The sequence below is a fragment of the Protopterus annectens genome, chromosome 3.part1 (assembly GCF_019279795.1).
Source record: "Protopterus annectens isolate FY-2018-M chromosome 3.part1, PAN1.0, whole genome shotgun sequence".
Classification (NCBI taxonomy): Eukaryota; Metazoa; Chordata; order Ceratodontiformes; family Protopteridae; genus Protopterus; species Protopterus annectens.
The window spans coordinates 1,357,463,650-1,357,490,981 of NC_056732.1; the positions used below are offsets into that span (position 1 = coordinate 1,357,463,650).

At 33.6% G+C, this 27,332-nt stretch overlaps 1 protein-coding gene across 1 annotated transcript in view; it reads right to left on the reverse strand.

Annotated features, from left to right (window-relative positions):
• LOC122797773 (microtubule-actin cross-linking factor 1-like) overlaps positions 1-27,332 on the reverse strand; it is an 899,011-nt gene that overhangs the window by 616,586 nt on the left and 255,093 nt on the right. Inside the window, exon 10 of the mRNA XM_044066295.1 lies at positions 3,518-3,736. Within this exon, the coding sequence (XP_043922230.1) occupies positions 3,518-3,736 (219 nt within the window). The remainder of the gene's footprint in view (positions 1-3,517; positions 3,737-27,332) is intronic.

Consider the following 27,332-nt stretch of genomic DNA (forward strand, 5'->3'; position numbering starts at 1 on the left):
CAAGGACTACATCCATAGTTACAAACTGGATACTCCTGACATTGATTGATATTCTCACTCCAACTGTCTAATCAATAAAAAAGGGTCTTTTGCAACGGATATGAACTTTCTGACTGTCTCTGTTACCACCTTGGTTGACTTTTAGTTAATTTCCTAACCTCACTGTATAGCGATCACCATACACTGAGGTTAGGAAATTAACTTTTTTCCACTGTAGTGTGATCTTGGAGGTGGTATATTTAATTTACGGGGGGGGGCAAGCCCCCCACATGGAGGGTGCAGGGGGGCTTGCCCCCCTGCAGAAATGTAGTAGAAAGTGTGTTTGTTACTTAGGTGTTGTTATAGGTGGAGGGGATATTAAAATAATAATTATTTACATGTGCGTTGTAGTTTTCAATGTTATGAAGCACACTTTTAATGTTCTGAGTTTTCATTGTTTTGGGTTTTCAGTAGTTTGGAATTTCGATGTTTTGGTCTCAATGTTTTGAATTTCAATGTTATGAAATTTCAATGTTTTGAAATAGACCTGTGTGGGTATATGTGTGAATATTTGTGTGTGTGTTTGTATGCGTGAATGTTTCTGTGTGGGTAAGTGGATATATGTGTGAATGTGTGTGTGTGTGTGTGTGTGTGTGTGTGTGTGTGTGTGTGTGTGTGTGTGTGTTTGGTATATGCATGAATGTTTGTGTGGGGGATATATGTGTGAATGTGTGTGTGTGGGCGGGTGGTATATGCATGAATTTTTTTGTGTGTGCGTTTTTGTGTGTGTGTGTGTGGGGGGTGTATATGCATGAATGTGTGTGTGTGTGTGTGTGTGTGTGTGTGTGTGTGTGTGTGTGTGTGTGTGTGTGTGTGTGTGTGTGTGTGTGTGTGTGTGTGTGTGTGTGTGTGTGTGTGTGTGTGTGTGTGTGTGTGTGTGTGCACGTGTCTGTGTGGAGGGGGTATGGGGAGGCCTGTCATACTGCCACAATCCTCTAGACTAAGAAGCAATCCTGCAACATGAGGGATTCACTAGACTCCAAAGATAGTCCCTGTAATGTGTCCTAAAGGCACTTTGAAACCTTGCACCCTCAGCTGTCAGACACAACATGGTAGGCCTTTGTGCTACCACTGCATACCAGGGATTTTCTGAAAATATTACATCAGTACATAAAAATAAAAATAAAATGAAAGTAAAAGTGGGGAAGGTTTCAAAGCAACACCTTTAACCTGCTATACTAACAGATCAGTTACTTCAGTAGTTTTTTTTACATAATAAAAAGTATAAAATTATAACGTCTTGCATTATTCAATGATTGCAACAGTCTGTGAATTACAAGGGACAAGGCACTTATAAGGGGCAACAGCAGAAGTGCCTTGTAAAATCAGGAGCATACAGTTGAGTGGGGTTGTGGTGTGCCTGTGTGGCTGGAAACTTGAGGATGGAGGAGCATTAGACAACACCAGGAATAATTTTTTAAATATGACTTAGAGTCACTGGAATACTTAATGTACTTCTGTTGTTGCTAAGGAAGTATGTTTTAAACTATGGAAATTGGATCACTCTCCACAGATGGCAGAAATGATCACTATGATGAATGAGATAAGTGAGCTTGAAATGAGTATATCAGAAGGACAAACCAGGACAATTATACTGGAAAAATGGCACACCTGGTCACTTTACTTTCCATTACGCAGAGTAAAAATAAAACACAGTATATGTGTCTTAACTAAAATAGAGAATTAGAGAGGTTACACCAAATATCTAATGACTTGTTTGAGACTCCTACCTAGCTACAGCATTTGATTTTCTGTAAGTATTAGGATTGCAAATTGTTGATTCATATGTTACCTCTTGTTAACTCTTGTTAATTAGTAGATGTCTTAAGTTTTTTTTAATATGTGGTATGGAATCTTAAACTGTTAATAATAAAGGTTTTGGGAAAAGTTAATACAGCAACAGGTTTAGCAACATGTTTCTGAATAATAATAAGTCTGAAGCTTTACTGTCTGGCTTTATTGAATGACTAGAATAATCCAGGGGAGGGAAAATAAAGATAGTCACTGGGGACGTTCTGTAAACTCAGGGACATGAATGCATACCTCTCAACTCCTCAGTGTAAGAAATTTGGACAAAGCCAGAAAAAATGGCAGGGGAACAAAGTTACAAAAATAAGGGCAGATTCTAAATATTGTTCCTATAAAATGACATATTTTACATTATTATATATTTTCTGCAGAATGTGAAGTCTGAAACTCAAATTTATGTCATTATTTAGCATTCTTTAGTGACTTCAATCCTCAATGATTTGCCATAAAAATCACAATTTTTAGGAGAAACAGATCAAAAATAAGAAGCAATCTGGACAGTTGAGAGGTATGCACATAAAAGGTATTTTGAGTAAAGTGTGTGTGTGTGTGTGTGTGTGTGTGTGTGTGTGTGTGTGTGTGTGTGTGTGTGTGTGTACATGTGTGCTCGTGAGTTTATGTGTGTCAGTGCAGTTTGAATGTGTGCATGTGTGTGGGAGAGTGAATAATGGGTTCCTATTGCAGTGTGTGATGCATGGGCAACCAGTATTGATTATCGCTGGAAAGTGTTGATCTGCACTAGCGGTAGTGAAGGGTTGTTCAGAGACATGCAAATTAGCCAATAATGAGGTCTTTCCTCATTGCTGCCAATATCTCTGAGTTACAATTTCTTGTATAGTAGAAGCAATAAATTTTGGCTCTAACTCTTACCACTGACTGAATGCTTATTCCTGAATCTTTGGAAATTTGTATCTGAGCAGAGGTAACACAAATAGTTTTGAAATCTTGGAGAAAAATTGAGTAAACGGCTACTGTCATGTATAGTAGACACTTTCCTTACATGTTGGTGTAATCATGAAACCAGTTGTCTAAAGAGCAATGTAGTGTGTAACAAAAATCTCATTATGCAAAATTACTTAACTTATGGCACATTCCATGATGACAATGAACAAAATACGCTCTAGTATGTTTATTTATTTATTTATTTTTTATTTCTGCTGATCTATGTCACTTCTTTCTTTTATATGACAAACAAAAAATATAGAGGTTAAGCAATACAAGTCAAAATCTATATGTGGACTGTGATTTATGCTAAAGCAGTTATTAAGACATACTCCAAACCACTTTAAACTTTAAAAACCGATAAAGAAACAAACACGGCTGGACTTGCAGAAACACCGGTTTTTAATACTTAATAAGTATTAAAAACTGGTGTTTCTTCAAGTCCGGCCATGTTTGTTTCTTTATCAGTTATTAAGACATCTTAATGGTCTGTATTCCCTGTTTGCAGAAAAAATATAACTGAACAGGGGTTCTTCCAATGCCTGGTTGTCAGCACACATGGGATCTTCAACCAAAACTCCAGCTACCTGGGTTTGTTTGTTAAATAACTTTCAGTTCATACTTTATTATTGCTTGCATGATGCTCCATGAGCTGCACTCATGCAGAGCACTGTTTGTGACAGAACATACATACCCCCGCCCAAGTTTCTTAGATCATTACATTTACCTGTAATATGTCTTGTTGTTCTTTGAGTTCTCGGTGACTCACAAATTGGGTGGATAACTGACCAATGAGTACCTGACTTTCATCCAGCCACACAGTGAGCTCCCCCTCTGTTTCTGCAAACTGCCCCAGAAGGCTGTGAGCATGCTCCAGCTGTACTATACAGGTTGAGTTCCGAAGATAAACTTGCTGGCATCGCTCACTGAGAGAGTCCAGTTTAGCCTAAGATAATAGAAAAACACATGAATAAGGTAAGATAATATTTTAAATGTTCAAGGTACATTCCTTGATATACATTAAGCCTGACTTAAAAAAATACCTGTTTGGGGACTCTGTAGCTGTTCAACAATATCTTACATATTTTTCAAAACCATGCTGAACTTATTATCTGGCTAAGTTTGGGGCAGCTGATCAAAATTCTGAGTATAAAACTAGATATTTCAGTAGAGATGGGAAATTTCATATGAATAAAGATCTAGCCATGAGACAGAGAAGGGAATACATCCAGTTACTTGTAATCATTATTTCAAGTCAATAACTGATTAGCCTGTGATCCCTTGACTTGTCACAAACAATACATTTTTTATCCCAGGATTTAAGTCTAGGTCTGTTATGTTTCATCATTAAAACAGTTGTTAAAGCAATACAGATATTATAGAATAAGCAGAGAAAACTAAATGTATTCTTTGATTATGAGAATAATTTGACAATGTCATCTGTGCTAGCATATCTGGCTGAGATTTTGTACATAGTTTAAGATTAACCAATGTATTATATGCCAGCATGACTATCTATGATGTTGAAAATAAGTTCTTACATGTTGATTAATACTTTGTACAGGATGTTTAAAGAGTTGAACAGTGTTCTGCTACATTTCTAACTGTGCATGTTTGTGCAGAAGATTCTAAATGCAGACTGTCTCAGAGCCAGCTGATCTACAGATGATGCCATTGGAATGTTTCCAGTTGCTCTATGTTTACTTTTAGAGACTGAAAGACAGGATAGAACTTTAATACAGCTGTTTGTTTATTTTCAAACAGCAAAATGAAAATAAGAACTGGAACAGTTGAGACAGTTAACTTAGTCTATAAAACAGCCTGCTGAAGACAATTGAAGTCAGTTGAGTTCAGTTCAGTTCACACTTCAGTTGAGTTAAGTAGTAGTTGTGTTCACAGTTCACAGATGTACTGAGCAGAGGATACCCAAAGGACTCATCAAGAACTGTAAGCCTGCCTTTGCTCTGTTGTAGTATTTAGTTTAGATCAGGGACAGTGTTCTTCAGTGTATATAATTACATAGAAAACTATAGCTAATTAGTCAAGAGTTTTACTAATTGTTGGATTTCTATCCTTCAGTATTAATTTCATTTTCCTGGTGATTTAATTCTCTCTGTTTATTAAAATTACTGTTTTTACATTTTTAATAATTTTGCTCATTATTAAATATTTTTATCATCTTACATTGTGGCTGGTCAGTTAGTGCATTCTTTAGTAATTTGAGAGTGCTTATACCGGCTTTGATAATTCTGGGCCACTCCGAAAGCCTGGCTGCTTTAGGTCTTATGCTACCATTTGTTTTGATATCTAATTTTAATAATTAGACACCCCTTTGAAAGGGCATTTAGACATGCTACTTGGTGGCAGCATTTTACCGTATTATTTTGGGGAAGGGACACAGCTGGAAATCTGTATCAGGCTGTCCCAAAAATGTTTGGATGTGTGAGATTTAACTTATTTAAGTGTGAGTGTATCAGATGTCTTAAACTGGGGCACACTGCTCTGGAGTGTGTAATAAGGAGTTACATTAGGGGTGGACAGAAGTATACAGTCCAGTCCCAGGTTATAGAGTGTACTGTTGTTGTGTTCTTAGCAGAAATCGTGAAATATTACTCCTGTTTAAGTGACAGTCTCACACTGGAGTCAGTAGTGAGGGTTGATGTTTTTTAGTTACTGACCCAGGATAGTAGGGGATGTCACATATTGGTGGCAGTTCAGTGGAATATTAAACAGACATCACATACTTGGTGGTAGTTCTGTAAGATATTGACTGGATGTCGTAGTTTAATACATGGTTCTGTCAAGAATGTGCCTGTTGGCATATCAAATGTTCTTGTATTATGCTTTGCTTTTTATTTTTGAAATGACTTATGGAACATCATCATTATCAAATCTTCTTCTTCTTCTACCATACTTACTATTAATCTATAACCACCTCATGTAGTTTACTAGGTCCTACATGCATTCATTTGTGCAATGGATTTATTTATTTATTTTATTTATTTGTCTTTGTTTACCGGGAAAGTCTGACTGTTAATATCCATTTTCAGAGAAGGCCCAGGTAGAAAATCTCCATTTGTTTACATTGCATTATACTTAGCTCCAGTTAAGCACAGAGTTGTTAAATTTGTATTGTTATTATATACAAACAATAGTTACATTTATACATTCTAAGATTGTACAGGCAGCAGTTACATATGTATAAAAACTGTTTTATTTCAGTGAGAGGTTGAGAGTATTCTGTTTAAGCAGAGTATTTGGAGAGTATCATATGGTGAACACAAAGTCTTAAACTTGTGATGAGCCTGTGCAGGACCAGGATTGGTTAAGATGTTGTTTAGGCAGTGGTTGAAAACTTTTGAGTTTGTTGGAAAGTTTTATTTATGTAGGGAAATTATTCCAGAGCTTAACAATGTACTGGGAGTAGAGCAACTCTCCTGCAACATTATTTGACTTATTTGTGAGTAGTAAGAATTTGTTACTAGAACATTGGTCTCTTTCTAGACAGTAGGGCAATAATATGCATTTTTATTGTAGCAGGAGGTGAGTTTCTTTCTTTGAGTAGTGTTTAAGTTTGTTAGGATTAGAGCAGAGTATAAGACAGTTTGCAGTAAAAATGTGGCGGCTTGAGTTTTTCTTGCAGTATGTGTAAGGAATCCTTTGATCCTATAAAGGAAGCCTAGTTTCTGGGGTGCAGATTTAATGGTGTGCAGTATATGCTGGTCATATTTGAGAATGTCATCTATTACAATCCCTAGAAGTTTACTGAGAGTTACAATTTCAATGACAGTATTATTTCTGACTTTACGATGAAAGATTGCTTTTTGCAACATTCTGAGGTAAAAGGCATTAAATTAGTTTTATTGGGGTTGAGTAGGAGGTTTGATTCTCTGAGCCAGGTTTTTACAGAGGAGAAAGATTTTTGGGCAACGTCTTAGAGCTTATTTATTGTTGAGGTCACACATATTAATGCTGAGTCATCTGCATGCTGAACTAAACTAGCATGGTGAGTGGAGGTGTGGAGGTTATTAATAAATATATAAAATAGGACAGAAACCAAGACAGATCCCTGAGGGACACCTATAGTAACTGGTTGAAAGGATGAGCAGATGTGTTGCCATTTAATGGCTTCTTGCCTTCTAGATATGTAAATAAGCAACCATAGAAAAATAAATCCTCACGATAAACACACTCTCAAATGAAATAAAATGGAGAAACGGCAGTCTGGAAAGACAGTCCAACAGAGCTATTGTAAATGTTTTATTAAGCGCTTTTCATCCAATTGGTAACATGAACTTCTTCAGTTAAAAAAAAATAATAACTACTGCTCTCAAATTTAAATACCCCTCCCTCATAGTCATGTGACATAACATTAACACTTAAACGTCTCCCCTTAAATACATATTATTTTCAAAGAGCATCTATGTAGATAAACAATAAAATGAATTGTAAAACTTTTTATATAAACCAAAAATGTATACAAATGTATAAAAATAATGAGTGAAAAATAGTAGATAAAATTAAAAATGAAAAATATAATTATAATTATATATGTAAACTTTCATGTACCACAAGAATATAAACCCAAACCTTAACGTACCAATTTTTTTTAACTTTAATAAACAATAAATAGAGCAAAGGTCATTCAATACTGGGTGGTTATATGCATTTAGACATACTTGCCATAGCAATTCTAGCCATTCTAATCTTAATGCACTATGTCCACCTCTCGGGTCTGTGACAACCTAGTCAATGATACGAAATTTGAAAAAATGGTAGTAGTTCAAAATCATGTGCTTAGCTAGTGCATTATCAGATTTGCCTCTATTAATACTGTACAGATGTTCATAAACATGTTCTTTAAATTTACTTTCAGTCTTGCCTACATAATAAGAGATACATACTTGGCACTTAGCTAAGTAAACAACCATTTTTGAATTACAATTAAATCTGCTATTGCAATTAAATTTCATGCCATTCACATTAAATGACTTTCCCAGATCCATATATTTGCAGTATGTCCAACTCTCACATATGGACATGCCAATATACCTAAGGTTAGACATACCATTCCCTTCAAGTAAACATTTGAGGTTACTACCCCTTCTAAAAATAAATTTAGGGCAGGTCCCCACTTTATCCATAATGCCCTTGTCCTCAATAATGAGGTCCCAATTTTTAATAACAATCTGCTTTATATATGAAGAATCTGGGCTGAATGTCATAGCAAATCCCATAATGGGATTTATATTATTAAGGTCATTTATGTCAATCCATGAATTAAGGGAATTTTGTATCATTGACCAGGTTGTCACAGACCCGAGATGTAGACCTAGTGCATAAAGATTAGAACGGCTAAAATTGCTATGGAAAGTACTTCTAAATGCATATAACCACCCAGGATTGAATGACCTTTGTTCTATTTATTGTTTATTAAAGTTAAAAAATTTAGTAAGATAAGGTTTGGGTTTATATTCTTGTGGTACATGAATGTTTATATATATAATTATATTTTTAATTTTTTATTTAACTACTGTTTTTCACTCATTTTTTTATACATTCATATACATTGTTGGTTTATATAAAAAGTTTTATAATTCATTTTATTATTTATCTACATAGATGCTCTTTGAAAATAATATGTATTTAAGGGGAGACGTTTGAGTGTTAATGTTATGTCACATGACTATGAGGGAGGGGTATTTAAATTTGAGAGCAGCAGTTACAATTTTTTTTTATCTGAAGAAGTTCATGTTACCAACTGCATGAAAAGCGCTTAATAAAACTTTTACAATAGCTCTGTTGGACTGTTTTTCCAGACTGCCGTTTCTTCATTTTATTTCATTTGAGAGTAAATAAGTAACCATGGCAAGGAGTTTTGTGAAAGTCCTACTGAGTGGATTTGATGGAGTAGTTGCTGGTGCAAAACAGTTTCAAATGTCTTTGACAAGTCTAAGAACATGGTGGACAGAAGCAGACCATTGTTTCAGTGTTGGTTTATTATACTGGTAAAATGTAGTAGAGTATTGGTGCTGTGCTGGGGCTAAAGCCATGTTGTATTTCTGACAGCAGGTTATTTGAGGTTAGGTATTGCATCAGCTGTATATGGATGCATTTCTCTAATATTTTGGAGAGGAGAAGAGTATGGCTATTGGTCAGTAGTTATTAAATTCTGTAATTAGTAGAGACACATGAAAGGTTATGACTTCTGTGATCATTTTTAAGTAGACTGATCATAGTTGGTCTAAAGCTATGAAGATAGTTTTTAGTTTAAGGAGCAAATTCATTATGAGTAAGGTGGGTACTGGACTAAAACTTAAGAGCTGTAGGTGGTTTTGGTTGGACGGGGTAGAGAGGGGGGTGCATATATATTTGTGTCTAAGTGAGATAATATTGATTATACAAAGTAGTAATTAAACTGTTCAGGGACAGAGTTTGCCATATTGTTTGTTTTTGGAGCAGGAGTGATGGCTTTGCCAGTGTAGACTAGTTTATTTAATGATATGCAAAAATGCTTTGGGCTGTTTTGATGTTTGTCTTGTAGGTTGGTATAGTATGTTCGATTGTCCTGTTTGACATAGAGTTTTGCAAGGTTTCTAAGATGTCTAAATTGCTGGAAGGAAGTTTGAGTTATATTGTTCTACCAGTATTTCCATGTTTTATCCTTTTTATCATGATTTTTTGGGGGTTTTTTTTAGACATGGTGTGGGGTTGAACTTTACTCTTTTATTATGTACTGGTGCTAGATTGTTTAAGGTCTGTAGGAATATGTCATTAAAGTGTTCTGCAGCAGTATCTAGTGGCATTGTTCTAGGTACATTCCAGTTATATAGTTTTGGTATTTCATTGAAAATATCTTTGCTGAAGTTGGTTGTATTTCATATTTGGTTATCGATAATATGTTTTTCTAGGTTAGGGTGAGTTCTGATAGCATATGTTGGTATCTGGTCACTTACACTATCCGAGAGGCAGCCTACTTTTGTCAGTTTGTCTGGTTTGTTTGTAAGGATCCAGTTTAATGTTGAGTGTCTCCCTGAAGATTGATTCTAGTGGGTCTTGTTATTAATTGATTGAAGTTGTACAAGTTTATGGATTCAGTGGGAGTAGAGAAATTAAATAGTTGCTAGTCTATGTTTAAATCTCCGAGTATTACAGTTTTATGGTTAATTTGTTGGTAAACCCAATACAGGATATTTTCATCAGTATCAGTATCAATTTTATTCTCTGGTGGTGTATACATTGCTGTTAAAAGTATAGTTTTCTTGTTGTTGATTTTTAGGAGTGTTAGTAGTTCAGCATTGTTAAATTTGGGTATTTCCTGTGGGAGTAAGGTGATGGTTAGGGAATTTTTATAGATGATTGCTACAACACCTGTATGCTTGTTTTGCCCGTAATGCCAGAGTATATTATACCCTGGGGATAATCTTATTATCCTTTATTTTTCTAACCAGATTTTGGTAGTTATGACTGCATAAGGAGTGCATGTGGCAAGTTAGCCATGTATGTCACAGATTTTATTGCACATACTTCTTAGGTTCATATTTAGTAAGGTGAGTTTGGGTTCTGTTTTTTGTTGAGAGGTATTAGGTGATTGGTTTATTTCAGGGTTGTAAGTGATGTTTTTTATGAACAGTGGGACCTGGGCTGGGGTGAATATCTGCTAATTTTTTGAATTGATATTTTACAGAGAGAAGAGTGTGGCCAATTATATTTTGGTCTTGGTCTGTTATTTGATCATAAATGTGGATACTTAGTTTTAAGATACTTATAGATAAATCATATGTGGTATGTTTGTGGAGATAGGGTACTATGGAGGAAGACAGGTTGAGTAGATGTTGATATTCTTTGTATGAATTTGGTTGTTCTATGTATTTGAAGAAGGTGTATGTGATAATTGGTGATAAGAGCTAGGCGAGTTAGGAGGAATAGTAGAATAATATGAGTTAGAGGCATCCTATTTAACTTGGGTTTTACCTTTGTTGTAAATTAGGATTAGAATATGTTAGGAACGTAATGGGTTAGTTGTAGAGATTCAATGTGACAGTTATAGGGGGTAAGGAGTAGAACCATTTGAGAGATAGTCTTGGATGCAAAACTAGAGTGGATGTTACTTTTGGCAGTAATTCTCTTGATTGTTTTTTTTTCTGGAGGGAAGTGATGTTGCTGGTTTGTGCAGTGCTACGGAAGTATAAATGTTGAGTAAGAGGGGGTGGGTGGAAATTGGGGGTTGGGTAGAGGAGCGGAGTCAGCCCAAGCCTTAGTGAGGGCAAACAGAGTAGATTGAAAGCTTGGCAAAGAGACCGAGAAAAATAATCAGTGACTGAACTTAAACAGCCACAGATCTGCTGAAAGAGATAAGTAAAAGGAACAATGCAGTTTAAAAGATCTCTGTGCCAATAGATGAAACTCTTGTTGCTGTAGGGCACAGTTTTAGTAGGAGAGTTAGTCCAATATCCCCTTAATCTGATTAATGGTGATATATAACAGTAAAAATAGCACTTGACTGTTTTAACAGCTGTGTAATGATAAGGAGGTTTCCATGGACTTTGAATTGCAAAGTCATAAGGCTACCCCCTCCAAAGATCAGCAAACTAGTAAGAAAAAGTTAGCCAAAATGCAGGACTGCAGCTCTACTTCTATATTTTTGTCCTACTTTGTATCACCCTGTTGAACATCTTTCTGTCAGCACCAAAAATGTTTTCATTCCTGAAATTGTGTGATGCCATATATAGGCAATGAAACAGAAAATATATATTTTATGTCTAACAACACTTACAGAGAAGTGTGAAGGGCCAAACATACAATATCAGTAAGGTTAGATGCTACTTACTAACAGAAACATCTAGCAAGATTAGTTTAAAGCCTTGGAATCATCAGGTATTCTGGGATTTTCTCTGAAACATTTAAATCTAAGAAAGAGTGCTGTGTATACTTTGCTGCCGCATCTGGCTAGTTGATTCCAGTGCATCACACATTTCTCAGCATACTGAAATTTCTTATTCTGCTAGTACTTCTACTTATCTCCTAAGACACAAGGGATGTTGAAACATTTGTGCATAGGCTGCACAACAATGTAAGATGAAATCTAGATGCTAACATATAAAATAAAGATGGGACTGTAGTATTTAGTGAAACTGTGAACAATACTTTCTCTGGCACCTGCAAATATTTCTGCAGATGAAGTATTTATAAACCAAACTACAGAGACTGCACCATTAAATCCACAACATTCTAGTAGTACAGTCAAGTAAAAGAGATAATCTCAAAATAGTAGCAGAAGGAACAGTAGGGCCAAGTGTGAAAGTGGAGTGACAGGGACTAATTCAATTATATAGGAGACTGCTTGGCAATGGTGTCACTGAAGTGTATACAGAAAAAATGGATAGAGTACACCTGATGTAAAAGTATAGGTTTAAGATATCCATGCTGTCACTCAAGAATAGACTGTGTAGATGGTGCCCTGGTAAAAATAAAATCAGTCTGTAATTCCTTATGTAGCTGTAATGTTTGGAAAGTGAAAGAAATGTCAGACTGTGCATATATGAGGAGCAATCAAGATATGAGTGGGGTACAGAGTGCCTGAGGAAAGAGAGCTAGAAGGCAGTTTCACTAAAAGTATGACTGAATAATAACTGTAGGAAATACTTGGAAAGAATGGGACATGATAACAAATAGAAAACTGTGCAGATGGGGACAGGTGAAGAGGAGTAGGAAAGCTGAAACTAATAAGATAAAACTGACAATGCAAGAAAACAAGATAATGGGGGAGGGGTGAACAAAATGTCTGCCATTTGGATTAAATATCAGGGACTTAAGTTTCACAGTACATGGCCTTAAGTCTAAGTCCCAATTGTCCAGCTAAACTTTTTGCAGATAACACCTTGATGTCAAATAAGAGGATTTCCTATCATTGCTATACCAGTTTTATGACTGCTGAAGAGAAAATCATAGGTGAGGCATTTTCTTTTGATTTAGTACAGTCACAGAAGTGGGATCTGACTTCAGTTACTAACGCTGCGAGTCAGGACAATTATGCATTTATCAGTTAGAAGAAAGAATTGTCAGAACATTGGTCAGTGGCAAAATACATTTATTTCTATTAAAACATCATTTAGCCTTTTCCCTTTTCAGTGGAGGACCTGGGAGAAAAGCTTCATATAGAGGTCAATGACAAAATTCAAACTTATGACAGATAAAAGTAACTGACATTTGTGATATTATGTTTTATAGTTCTAGACTTTCAAGATAACATTAAAACTGCAAGGAAAGCGTAACAAAACTTTTGTTTCATTATTGCATCAAAAGCAGACATTTACAGAAAGGACTGATAGTAACTGTTTGTACATGGGTTGTGCCATTGTGTGCACAATGAAAAAAACAGTTAGGAGGAACTTATAGGTGGAATGCTCGAGACAAATGCTGATGGAGATGAAAAAATAAAGCTGCTGTTGTGTGAAATTATGATGGAAGATACTCTTTTGGAATGAGAAAGTATGCTAATTCTCTTCACAGCTGAGCAGTTAATTTTCCTAATAATAAAGAGGTTTTACAGGACTTACAAGAAAATGTAGACTTGACGCAAAGGGAAAGACTATTGCAAATGTTGGACATGTGTATGTGACTGTGGATATTTAATACAGCACACAGTGACTGAAACTGTAGATACATTTAAGGACCTATGTATAAGTGTAGATCCAATTTTACATTTTTTCTAATCATATCAACTGACTGATTAATAATAATTATTGAACTATTAGTTGTCTAAACAGATTTATAAAGTATAGGAAATCAGAAACTATGAAGTGATTGTTTGTCAGTTACATTAGAACCAAACCTGACTATGGAATAACAATGTGGAAACCTTATAAGAAAACTGGAATGGGTAATCTGGAAAGAGTACAGTGGAAATATACCAAGGGTATCCATGAATGTGAAAATTTAAGTTATTATGAAAGATTAAAATATTTGAACTTGTACAGTGTCTCATATAGATATTTAAGTGGAGACCTTATTCATTTATATAAGGCATTTAGAAACAACTACTTCTGGGAATGTTTGAGATTATCAAAAAGTACTAGAGAATCATCAGACAACCTATGTAGAAGATTCTATAGGAACGAGAAGCATACTAATTGGTCCTCTGAGAGAGCAGCTGATGCATGGAGTAGACTACCAGAGTACATTAAAGCATGCACTAGTATAGATATTTTTAAGAACAGTCTGGACACTTATTATAGGAACAACTGTTTTGTTATATTGGCAGGCATTAATGTCTATGTTTGAAATATTTGTGTGTATGTATTTGAAAAGGGAAAGACTATTCCAAATGTTAGACATGTCTACTCCAAGTGCTATATCATAGTCTTACTGGGAGCTGTTAAATACCACATACAAACTAGATCAGCCTACTGATGGAAATGCCATTGGGTCAAAATTTATTTAAGCTGTAATGGGTATCATGGCTATGCCATTAGAAAATTGGTGGTGCTGGTGCTGGGAGCCTAACATGGGTCTAGTACTTTCTTAAAAGAAATAGTCAGTGGTCAAAAGATAATGGAATCATGACGTTTCCATGGCTAAGATCATGATGGCTTACTAAGACCAAATGTACTGCTGCTAAAGTACTTTTCATGACGTAGAATTTGTGAAGTAAATAGATAAGTAGCAAATGCAACATGAGCATGTTATAGCACAGTAGCTGTACTATTATATCTGCATACAGTAAGGAGTCACAAGTACAGGGTGTGTACCATATGATTACCTAGACTCCGATTACTGAAGTAAAGTTTCTGATGGCGGTAACTCATTCCTCATGACTCTTCATTTTGCTATTACTGATAACATGTGTATGTGACTGTATGATTATGTTCTATGGATTCCAATATAGATATCTGGCACCAGAAACTATTTCTTTCATGCAGAAGTGTGTTCATGGAACTTCTGAAACTGTTCTCCTCAGAAAAAGCCAATTCCTTCTGAAAGGTGTCACAGCCACACAAAAAAAAACTGATGCATAGATATTCATTTCAGATTTTCTTTTTACATTTCTAGTACTGAAATGAATCTCACCATAGCATTTTTCATATAAGAAAACATCAAATTACTATGTTGGTCCATATCTCCTCCTCATATACAGCATATAGAGTGAAAGAATGTGAGTTTGAATACTTACATGACTCACTGATAAGACACAAAATTGTGTGATATCAGAAATGATCAAATCAGGAGCTGGATGATAAGAGAATCAGACCAGATACTTAAAAATGTATTAGACATATACATCAAGGAAACATTAAAGTTTACAACTTAAAAATTTTGTTAAGAAACTGGAAGGGTGCAAAATTTTAATTTAATTTTATCCTTTTATTGACCAGGTTGGTTTCACTAGGCTAGTGGCCTATTTTCAGGGGAGACCTGAGGTGGATATTTATACTGCTAGGGGAAATTTGGCCAGAGCATTGGAGAACTTCCCCTACACTTTTCGCATACAAGGATGCATTTTCACTGTGGCACTTCCTGTCTTCCAGTCCAGGCATGTAGGCAGCTTGTTGAAGCAGGAAGCTAGTTGAGCAGGCATTGAGGATGGAAAAGTGAACGATAATGGTCTTTGTGTTTCAGGTGCTGCTATTTGGACAGCAGATGTGCTAATTCTAACAGCGAAGGAATCAGGTGAAAAGGAGAAGTTTAGAGGAGATGATGACATGATAGTGACATTAGAAAAGGCAGTCAAGCCTTTTCTAGGACAGGCTAAGATGTCAGAAATAACTATTATGGATTCTGAGGATTTATGTCAAAGAAACCTCTATGAGGAAGAGTTTACAACACAAGATTGTGTTGTCACAACCCTCCAGTCGGGAGGGTTGTGGGATGATTTATTGACGGACATGGTGGATGAGAGTGAATGGAAAATGAAAAGATGTACCAGAATCCAGAAGGAGGAAATACAGCCGATGGAAGGGTATTGGGTAAAAAAAAAAATATATACGCGGAGATGGTGAAAGCAGGGATGGAAAGTAAGAAAGAAGAAAAAGAAATGTAAAGAAAAAGAAGCTTTTTAAAGTATGGATTTAAAATAAGGACAATACAGAGCTGAACAGATATAAGGTATGGGATGATGTAATTAAGATGTTGGAAATTAAACCAAATGAGGTAAGAACATTTATTCATATAAATAAAGAAACTTTTTGTAACATTATTTTTGAGGCTGGTCTGATAATAGAAAAATTGTTATAGGAATTCAAGAAAAGGAAAAACTATTCACCATGGAACTTGTACATATTTAAGCTCTTTTATAGAGAAACTAAGAAGAAAATAATATTCAATTTAGAACTGAAGTTTAAAAAGAGATTCTAAAAAAATAATTTATTAAAATTATGTAAAGATGTACTGAATTTATCAAAAATGTAAGATAATAGGGGTTTATGGACTGGGGCTTGGGATTGGAATGTGATTTTGAAATTTGAAAATGACAGTATTGTACATATTCCAAGTATTATAAATGTTGAGTGTGACATAGGCATGGCTAGATAGGATCTATATTATAACATCCAAGTTCTCTAACATCAAATGTTATAATATCGAACCCTAAACACCGAAGTCTGAAATCATCGATCAGTCAGAATAGTGAATTTTTCCCAGGAAAAAAAATCGCTATTCCGAGAAACATACACACAACACAAACACATACAAAAAACAGCAATCAACACACATACACTTAAAATTCTACACCTAAACTAAACTTTACATACAGTACTAGCTATCCACTTACCTTAACCCAACCCTAACCCTAAGGTCCGTCACTATCGCACACTCACCCACGCCCTAACCCTAACTCACCTAACCCGCACCCTAACCCTAACCTACACACAATCGCACACTTACCTGACCCACGTCCTAACCTTAACTCACCTAACCTGCCCCTAACCCTAACCTACACACAATCGCACACTTACCTGAACCCGACCTGTAATGTTCCAACATATCGAACGCTGAAAACAGTGAAGCCACAGCAATGGCCCACCGAATTCTTTCCCTGAGAAAGAATTCGGTGTCCTGCACCTTCACTGTTTTCAGTGTTTGACATTATGGGTTCGATATTATAACATTCGATGTTAGAGAACTTCGATGCTATAATATAGACCCGGCTAGATATTGGAGACAGGCATGGCTAGATATTGGGGACACCCAAATAATGTTCTTTTTGTGTGGAAAAACTGATCATTTAATTAATAATTGTATGAATAAATATGTTTTTCATGTGGGGAAATGGGACATAATGCAAGGAATTGTGAACAAAAATGTTTTAAGTGTAATAAAGTGGGACACTGGGGGGATGTGAAGAAAAAGGGGATGAGGTAGAATTAGAGACAATAGAGGAACTAACAGAGCAAGATAAAATGAAAAAGTTATAGAAAATTAGTTAGAAACAGTAGAAATGCAAAAAGAAGATATGCACAAAAACTTAACGGAAAATTTAAGTACAGAAACTATTGAGGAAGAAGAGTCAAAGAGTCAGGGTTAAGTGATTGTGATGATGTTAAATTAAATATAGTTAAACAAAAAAGAAATTCTATTGGTAAATGGGTAAGAGAGAAGAAAAAGAAGACTATAAAAAGATTTAAAAAAGAAAAAAGAAGGGGAAGGGTGAATACGCACACACACACACACATATATATATATATATATATATATATATATATATATATATATATATATATATATATATATACTGTATATATTCAAAATTATGGAAAAATTACTTGTAAAGTCTTAGTCCTTAATGTTAATAGTTTGAAGAAATTAGAAAAAAGAATAGGAATTTTGGAATGGCGTAAAAACAAGAATGTGATATTATTATCTTGGAAGATGTTAGATTTTTATTGCAAACACAAAATAGCAAACAGAGATATGGTGGGGAAAATGTTATCTTGAATTCTGAAAAGGAGACTTGTTCTGTAATTTTTATCTTTTATAGAGACAATACAAGTGTTAGCTGTTACGTTTGTTATAACAAGTAGAACTACTGTTGTTGATGTAAGATGGAGAGATTAAGAACTTAGAAGCATTGCTATTTATGCAAATATAATTAAAAATAAGTGAGAAGAGATGCTTAGAAATATTATTCAATATGTAGCAATTAATATGAAAATTATCATAGCAGGAGATTTTAAGTGTAACTTGATATTGCAGAAAAAGAAAGTGTATAATATTAAGTTAGCATGTGATATTATTAAACTGTGGGCAATTAAGGATTTGCAATCTAAGCAAACAGACTTATAAAAGAGGAGAAAAGAGAACCGAAATAAAATATTTTTTGGTATCAGAAAGTTTATCAATAGTGGAAGAAGGCATTTTAATGTTGGATTTTTCAGACAGGTTGGATTGAGATAAAAGGAAATGTTGAGTACATAAAAATAGAAAAAGAGTAAAAAGAATAAATGAGGTGAAATGGGATAACAGAGGTAAAGAAGAAAAGTTGAAATTGTGGCAGGATTCTGTGGGGTTTGAGGGGATTCTATAAGGACTGATCAGAACTGTGGTTAAGTTTTAAAAATAAGTATAAAAATGTTATATGACATGGGAAAACGAAAAAATAAATATGGATAAGATAAAATATAACAAGGTAAATAATGATGCCATTAACTGGAAAGGAATGATGAACATTTTATTATGAAGGAATAAGAACTATATGAATTAAATAAGAAAAAAAAAAATAGAATATTTTATTATATAACCAAAGACATTTTTTAAAAAGAAGAAATTGCACCATATTTAAGTAAAATAGTTATAGAGAATAACAGTGTAATGAAGATGGTAAAAAAGTATATTAAGACTTAATTTGAAGGACAAAGGATAAAGATTAATAAGGAATGGGAGGTTTATTCATTATCTGACCAAGGTAATAAAGATTCAGACTAAAATGTAATGCTAGAAGAATTGTAACAAGTTTTGAAAGTAGTGAATATAGATTCAGCCACAGGACCAGATGATATTGACTATAGGATTCATATGGATATGACAGTTGTTCAAAAATGGTTTATAAGGGTATTACATTAATGTTTGGATAAAGAATGTATATATAAAGAATTGTGTAGGGGAGTAATTGGATTTATATGGCAAAAAGGTGACAAATAAGAATTACAGAATTAGAGACCAATAGTATTAAAAAATATGGATTACAACATTTTCATGAAATTTTACAAAAAAAAATGGAGAAGAAAGTAGTTAAGATTGTAAAGAGATATGCATATGGTATAAAAGGAAAAAAACAAAAACAAACAAACTCTCAAAAAACAAATAAGTAAAATGATAGCAGATATTTCCTAAAACAGAAATTTATTAAATGTTAAAAATGGTAAAAATGGTAAAGCGCTTTTCATCTACTCAGTAGCAGACTTCATCAGACCACCATTTAATACAGAGAATCCTTGCCATTCAGCAGATTTATGAGCAACCAGTGGGTGGACCCTGGAGTTTATTTTTAGTAAAAGCTGAATTAAGATGGCAATTATTATTACAATCGTACTATGTACCAGGTCTTAATGAACAATATGCCATTAACAGTCTTTTAAGGTTAAAAGCTTTGAGTAGATTAACTAATAATTAATATTTAACTTCACTTTTTAATAAGCATAGGTTTTATATTCATTAATTTTTATATGTCAAAAATTACATATTTTTAGCATAATGTATGTTTAACAATTTTCTGTACTAACAGTATGCTTACATCATTTCCTTTTGAAGTTGTGTTTTGGGGCGGTAACTGTTGGTGTATACTAGTATTTAAAGGATTGTCTGTATTAAATGGTGGTCTGATGAAGTCTGCTATTGAGTAGATGAAAAGCGCTTTACCATTTTTAACGTTTAATAAATTTTTGTTTTAGGAAGTATCTGCTATCTTTTTGCTTATTTCTTTTTATAAAAGGAAAAAGGGTCCAGGATTTATTACTGATAATCAGAGAAATAGTAGATTAAATATTTTACAGAAATGTGCATGCTAAATTAATGGTGGGAGATTTAAGTAGGGCTTTTCATTCGATTCATCATTCAGTATTATGGGGAATATTTGAAATTTATAGCATAATTAAAAAGATAAAAAGGTTTTTATTACAGCATATGAGTACAATATAAAGCATTAGTAAACGCATGGTTTAGTGAATAAGTGCAGCTAGAGAAAGGAATTAGACAAGGTTGTCCTTTGAGTAGTATTCTATTTGTGTTAGCAATCAATGTAATATCAACACAGATAAGTAGAAGCATGGGATTAATATGTTATACTTCGAATAAAGTGATAAACATACTGATTATGCTATTATATGCAGATGATATTGTTATGATTAATAAAGCTGAGGTATGTATGCGTAGAGTGATAAAATATCTACAGGAAACTATTAAATTAATAGGTTTTTCAATAAATAAAGAAAAAGTCAAGGATTGGGATCTGAAAAAATGATTGGAGGAATTAAATTCAATATGAGAAAAATTAAAATACTTGGAATATGGTTTGGAAAATGACATTATAGAAACAGTATGGAAAGATAAATTAGAGGAAATGGGAAATACATGTTTATTTTGGAAATCTTTCAAAAGAAAGTTTAATTAACTCTATTTTGTTAGTTAAAATTTCTTGTATAGCACAGGGTTTCAGGTTGCCTTTGACTTTAGAAAAAGAGGTGCAGAATATTATTTTCTCTTTCTTTTGGGATCCACGTTGAACACAGTTAAAAGGGAAATTTTATATGTGCATAAAGAATATGGTGGAATGGGTTTAATTAACTCTGTAGTTTACAGTGCATATCTGAATTTATATGAAGTAATGAAATGTATAACAGACAATGATGATTCGATTCTAACACATATATTAAGTTTAAAATATAAAATAGAATGGAGTAGTTTAATTTATTTAACTTAAAAAGAAGGAGGTTTTCTTGTAACAAAGAAACAGATAATTATCAAGATAAAATTATATTATGCAAAACGAATGTCAAAATAACTGAAGGGGAAGGAAAATATGGTTCAATAACATTATGGAAACTTATTTTGGATATATCTGTGGAAAGGGTTGCATAAAGAAATAAAGAGTGTAATACAAGCAAGGATACTAAGAAGTAAAGAAATGATGGAGTGCTAAGATTTTTTAAGGAGACTGACAATACAAAAATTACCAATGAAGGCAAATATACCTTATAAAAGAAAAAAATAGGGTGTGTTTGTATTATGGAGAATTTGAAACTGCGGAACATGTGTTTTTGGGCTGTACAAGAGTTAAAAGGTTATGGAAAGAAATTTTAGACTGTAATTGTATGGATGGATTTAAAGGAGTAAATAATATAAATATGGATAGAACAGAATTTGGGTATTATAAAAAGTCGAAGTTATGTCAAGAAATTTGATAGAAGCATTGTTGTATTATATGGATAATTTGGAATCAAAGGGTGAAGAAAATTATGTTTAATCAAAAATGGGACTTGGCTACGATGTTAACGAAAATATAGTTTTGGTTGTAGAAATTAGAGTAGGGTCAGAAATCAAGAAATGAATATTGTATCTATGATGGAAACATGTAATAGAACAGTATATTGGAGATCTTGTGTATAATGTAAACATTGTAAATATGTAAATAGGTATGTATATTTTAATAAAGAACCCCGACTCGTAACTGTTATGTTTGGGGCCCATTTTGGAGGAGCACTTCCTGTTTCTGTTCCAGGCAAAGAGGTGGCCTGGAGAAACAGAGAGGCAGATGGAGAGAGAAGGAGATGATGGAGTGGTGAAAGAAATGAAGGAGAAAGCAAATATCAAGACCAGAGAATGTGTGCATTATTCTGAGGAAATGTTTCAAAGAAACCTACTTGATAGAGATGACTCAGCAAATGATGGATGTATAATTACAACCCTACAGTCGGGCGGGTTGCAGGATGATTTCCTTAAAGAAATGGTAGTGCAGAATGAGACTCAAAATAAAGGATATGTTTTTTGGGGGGCATTCTGGAAGAAATACAAAAACAGGATGCAGAGATAATCTTGAAGAATAGTGGTAAGATGGAAAAAAAATATGCAGAGAAAGTAGAAGAAGGCAAAAGTGGAGAAGCAGAAAATAATTTATTTATTTACTTATTTATTGACATTTGTTGACCGGGAAAGTCCGATTAGGACAGGAGCCCATTTTCAGCAGAGGCCCAGGGAGAAAAGCTCCGCAAACACATTATGATTGCATAGAATTTTACAAGAATTTACAGCATTTACAGAAATTATAGTACAACACAGTATAATATAACAAAATAAGAAACAGACTAATAAATTGTGGGAAATTACAATATCAGAAAAACAGTAATTTACAAGATATATCTAATTGTATATATATATATATATATATATATATATATATATATATATATATATATATATATATATATATATATATATACACATATATACACATATATAATATATAATATATAATATATATATATATATATATATATATATACACATATATATATATATATATATATATATATATATATATATATATATATATAAATATATATATGGGTCTACATCAACCCATCGAAATTACATTTCAATGAAACGTAAACAGACAAATTCCTTTTTGCGAAAGTGCATTTTCACGAAAATGCACTTTCGCGAAAAGGCAACTAAGCGAACAGGAACAGGGGTTGTTGCTTAGATTGTGGCACAGCAGGGATAAAGGAATATTTCCTTTTACCCACTGTAGTGCGATCTCAGAGTAAGAATATAAACATAGCGAGATGTGGGGGATGCAAATACACACACACACACACACACACACACACACACACACACACACACACACACACACACACACAAAACACACAAACACACACCACACACTTTTTTTTGTAAATATCGAAACAGGTTGAAAGTTAAGGAAGGAAAAGATCACTAGAGGGGTAGTGGTAGGTTTAAAGAATTAATAAAGGGAAAGAAAAATCACTAGTGAGGTAGTTTTAATGGGGTGCGGGATTAAAATGATAGTTAAGGTTAGTGAAATTTATAGTAAGAACAGAGTTGTTTAAAATAATTTATACATCAAAAAGAGTTTCCTACTGGTTTTGATGGGTAAAGATTGGAGAAAGCTAGAGGAAGGATCAAGGAGAATAGGATGTTTATCTATTTGGATAGATGCAGGGGAAGTTTTTTGTATTTAATAGGAAGTTCTTTAGGGTGAGTTTAAATTTGTTGAAGCAGCTAATGGTGTTTATACCAGTTGGAAGTGAGTTACATAGTTTAGCGACACTGTATGAGTAATGGCAGTGTCCGGCTATTTTGTTTGGTACATCAACAGATATGAGTTGCATGTTTTCAGAGCAAAGGGATCTGGTGGGGATATAGGGTATTAAAATGTTCTTAAGGGCAGAGCAGTTGTTTGGATTGTAGACAATTTAATGTTCTATGGACAGTTAAATGAGGTTAAGGTGATGTGGAAATTGCAGCCAGTTTAATTCTTTTAAGGCTCGGCAGTGATGTGTGTGGTATGAGCTGCATGTGGCAGATTTGGCGATTTTATGGTAGCAGGACTGGAGCTTATTTTTTAGAGATGAGTGCAGGTTAGTAAAAATGGGGGAATCGTATAATAGGGAGGGGAGCAAGTAAGTGTTGGTGAGAGCTTTTTTGGTGGTGCTGTCCATGAAATGTTTATGTCTGTATAGGGCTCCTAATTTGCAGTGGGTTTTTTAGTGGCATTACCAATATGATGTTCAAATGTAAGTTTATTATTAATGGTAATACCTAATAGTTTAGCATGGGATATGATTTCAATTTCTGTGCTGTTTTGAGAGAAAATATGAAAGTGAGAGTCAGGTGAGAGGGGATTTGCTCCGAAGAGTAAAAGCTTTTTTTGACATTAAGGAGTAGTTGTGATTTGGTTAACCAGGCTTTGATTGCAGTGAAGGTATCTTGGGTTATTTGTTGGATGTGCTGAAGGTTATTTGAGGAGGAGATAATGGTAGTATCATCTGCATATTAGATAATAGAGCTAAGAAGAGAAGCAGTGTGAAGGTTGTTGGTAAATATGTTAAAGAGTAAAGTCCAATTATGGACCATTGTGGTACTCCAGTTTGGTTGATTTGGTATTCATTTTACCCATTGTTGCCTGTTAGTGAGGTAGCTATTAAACCATCGGTGGGTGAGTGGGGTGCAGCCGATATTAGAAAGATGTTGTAGAAGTTTTTTGTGTAATACTGTATCGAAAGCCTTTGACAGGTCTAGTAATAGTACAGAAGTAATATTACCTGAGTTGATGGATCTCTGTACAGTATCCATGAAGGGGATAAGTGCAGTGCTTGTGCTGTTTGAGGGTGAAAGCCATGTTGGGTGGGGGTGAGTAGGTTGTTGTGTGTGAGATGGTGAAGTAATTGTTTATGGATGCACCTTTCAAGGAGTTTGGATGGTGGGGAGAGGACAGAGATTAGACAATAGTTAGAGGGTTCATTGGAGATACCTCCTTTGTGAAGTGGGATGATGATGGATTTTTTTCTAGAGGATTGGGATATAGGATTCTGTAATTGAACAGTTGATCAAAATGCTAACAAGGTATGCTATAGCCTTGACAGCAAGTTTTACGTATTCTGGTGGTAGGTCATCAATGGAGAGAAAGCATGGTTTTAATTTTCTGAGGACTCTCTGAATTTCTGTGGTTGGTATTGGTTGTAGTGAGAAGAGGATAGATGATGTAATATTACTTTGGTGAAGGGGAGAATAATTGTCTATGGGGGAGAGGATCTTTCTAAGTGAGGACTGCTTTTGTGGGGTAGAGGAGAATGCAGAAGAAAATAAAAATAGAAGTAAGTGGTAAGGATTCAAAGTAAATAAGACAAAGAAATAAGCTCCTTTGGTGTAAAAGCACAAGAGGTAAGAGCATTTATTCTTATTAACAAAGAGACATTTGTGACATTATATTTGAGACTGTTTTTAAATGGAAACTTTTCCTGGAGAATATGAAAAAAAGAAAGACTGTAACCCATGGAATCTTTATGTGATAAAAACTTAACAGGGAAGCAAAAGGGAAGATTAATGTACAGTTTTGAATAGAAGTGGAAAGAGAAACTTAGAAAGAACATTTGAACACTTTATGCAAATAAGTACTGGATACTGTAAAAGTTTGACAAAAAGGGTTTATAGACTGGTGGCTAGGATTATAATATTGTTATAAAAATAGAAAGAGAAATAATTATACATATTTGATAAGTAACTGTGGTGAAAAAGTGCTAAGTTTGTTGGGAAATGTGACATGATGCCAATAAATGTGAATTGAAATGTTATAAATGTAACAAAATTGGACATTTATGGATGGATTGCAAAAATAAAAATAAGAGTAAGGAAAAAGAAAAAGAAGAAAATGAACAAAGAAAAATGTTGACTTTTAGAACTAGTAAAAATAGAAGGAAAAATATTAAAAAAGATAATAAAGAGGACATAGAAGAAGGTTCTGTAATAAGTAATGAAGAATACATAAACTGTGATGTAGTAAAATGAAAAAAAGAATTCTATTTGTAAAAGGGTAGAAGACAGAAAAAACATTTAAAGGGATAAGTGCAAAAGAAAAAAGAAAGGAAATGGATGAAAAAGAATATATATATATATACAGCTAAAGGCTGGTATTTGGTATAATAGTTAAGGCATTTTACTCACAAAAGGTACAGTGTTTGATTCCCACCTTTGTGAAGAAAATTGGTTAGGCTTTGAATGGCCTTTTAAGAAAGGTAGTCTAGTAATTAGCTATGAACTTATGAAACCATGAATCTAAGGAAAAGGGAAAATTAAAATTTTAGAGTGCTTTCTTCAAATGTGAATAGTGTTAAGAATATAGTAAGAAGAGTAGGAATTTGGGAGTGGTGTGATACATGTGACATAGATGTAATTATATTAGAAGACACAAGATTTTTAACAAATGAAGAAAGATTACAAAGAGAGAAACTATGGGGAGGAAAGATAATCTGGAACTTGGGAAATAAGAGATGTTCTGGTATAGCCATATTATATAGAAAAACAAAAGATATTAGATGTAACTTTAGTAAAAATGGGGAGATTAACCACTGTAGATTTAAAATTGAAAGAACAAGTATATATAATTATAACATTATATGCTTATACTAATTGTAAAGAAAGGGAAATCACATTTAATCACATTTTAGACTATGTGGTGATAAATATGAATGCCATAAAAACAGGAGGCTTTAATTATGATTTAAGAGGCAAGTGTAAAAAGAAAGGAAATGATATAAGAAAAATTTTAGAAGTTAGAAGATGTGGTAAATTAAAATTATGAGACAGAAATTCATGGACTTACAAAAGAGGTATGCATAGCACTGAAACAGAGTATTTTATAGTTATTAGAAGGTTTAGTTACAGGAGAAGGAGAGTAGTTGAAACAGGATTTTCTGATCATCCTGCAATATGGCTAGATATAAATGAATACAAGGAATATATAAAATAGGCAAAGGAATAAAACAATAAATGAGAAAGAATGGAATGAAGAAAGAAAGGGATTAGTAATACAGTTTTGGAAATCATATTACTATGAGAGCATTTTATAAAAATTGATCTGAATGGTGGATGATATTTATGGAAATATATAAAACATTTTTTTTTACATTGGCAATATGAAGTGAGAAAAGTAGAGAAAGAAAAATATAAAAGAAGATATAATGATGCATTGAAAGATTTAAAACATAATAATAGAAAGTACTTTGACAAAGAAAAAGGATTGCATGAACAAACTCAAGAAAAATACAAAAATTGCTATACAAACAAAGATATTTTTACAAGAAAAAAGACAAGAAGTATCGAGTTACTTAAGGTTAGTAAAGGAAGATGGTACTGTAATGAGAGAAATAAAATGCAAAAGGAGAAATAGAAAGAACTCAGGCAAAGATTATAAATAGTGTAGTACAATACGTGCAATAAATGTTTAAAGAAAAAAAGAAGGTAGTGGAAAAAACATGGAAAGTTAAAAAAGTTATCAGAAAAAAAGAATAAAGAGTTGGAAAAGGAGATTTCTTTAAATGAGCTAGATAATGTATTAGGAATATAGATTCATCTGCAAGCCCAGATGGGATAGAGTATGAAATATATAAAAATGTATGGGCTTGGCAAAAGAAAATAAATAAATAAAGATTTTGAATGAATGGTTAAATGAAGGTTTTATATGTAAAGAATTGTGTAGTGGAATACTTAAATTCATATGGAAGAAGGAAGATAGAAGACTGGAGACCAATAGTATTGAATAACAATGATTATAAGAGCTGTATAAAAATAATACAAAAGAGATTTGAAACTAAAATGGAAAATATTATGGAAGATGGCATATACTGTATGAAGGGTAAGGGTTGTCAAGAATTATTAATTATAGAGAAATTATGGATGATATTATGAACAGAAAAGAAGAAGCAAAGGTCATGATAGGACACCTTAATAAAGCATTTGACACCATTGGACATAAAATCTTATCAGTAATAATGAAAGAATATAATACAAATGAGAAAGTTAGGAAATTATGT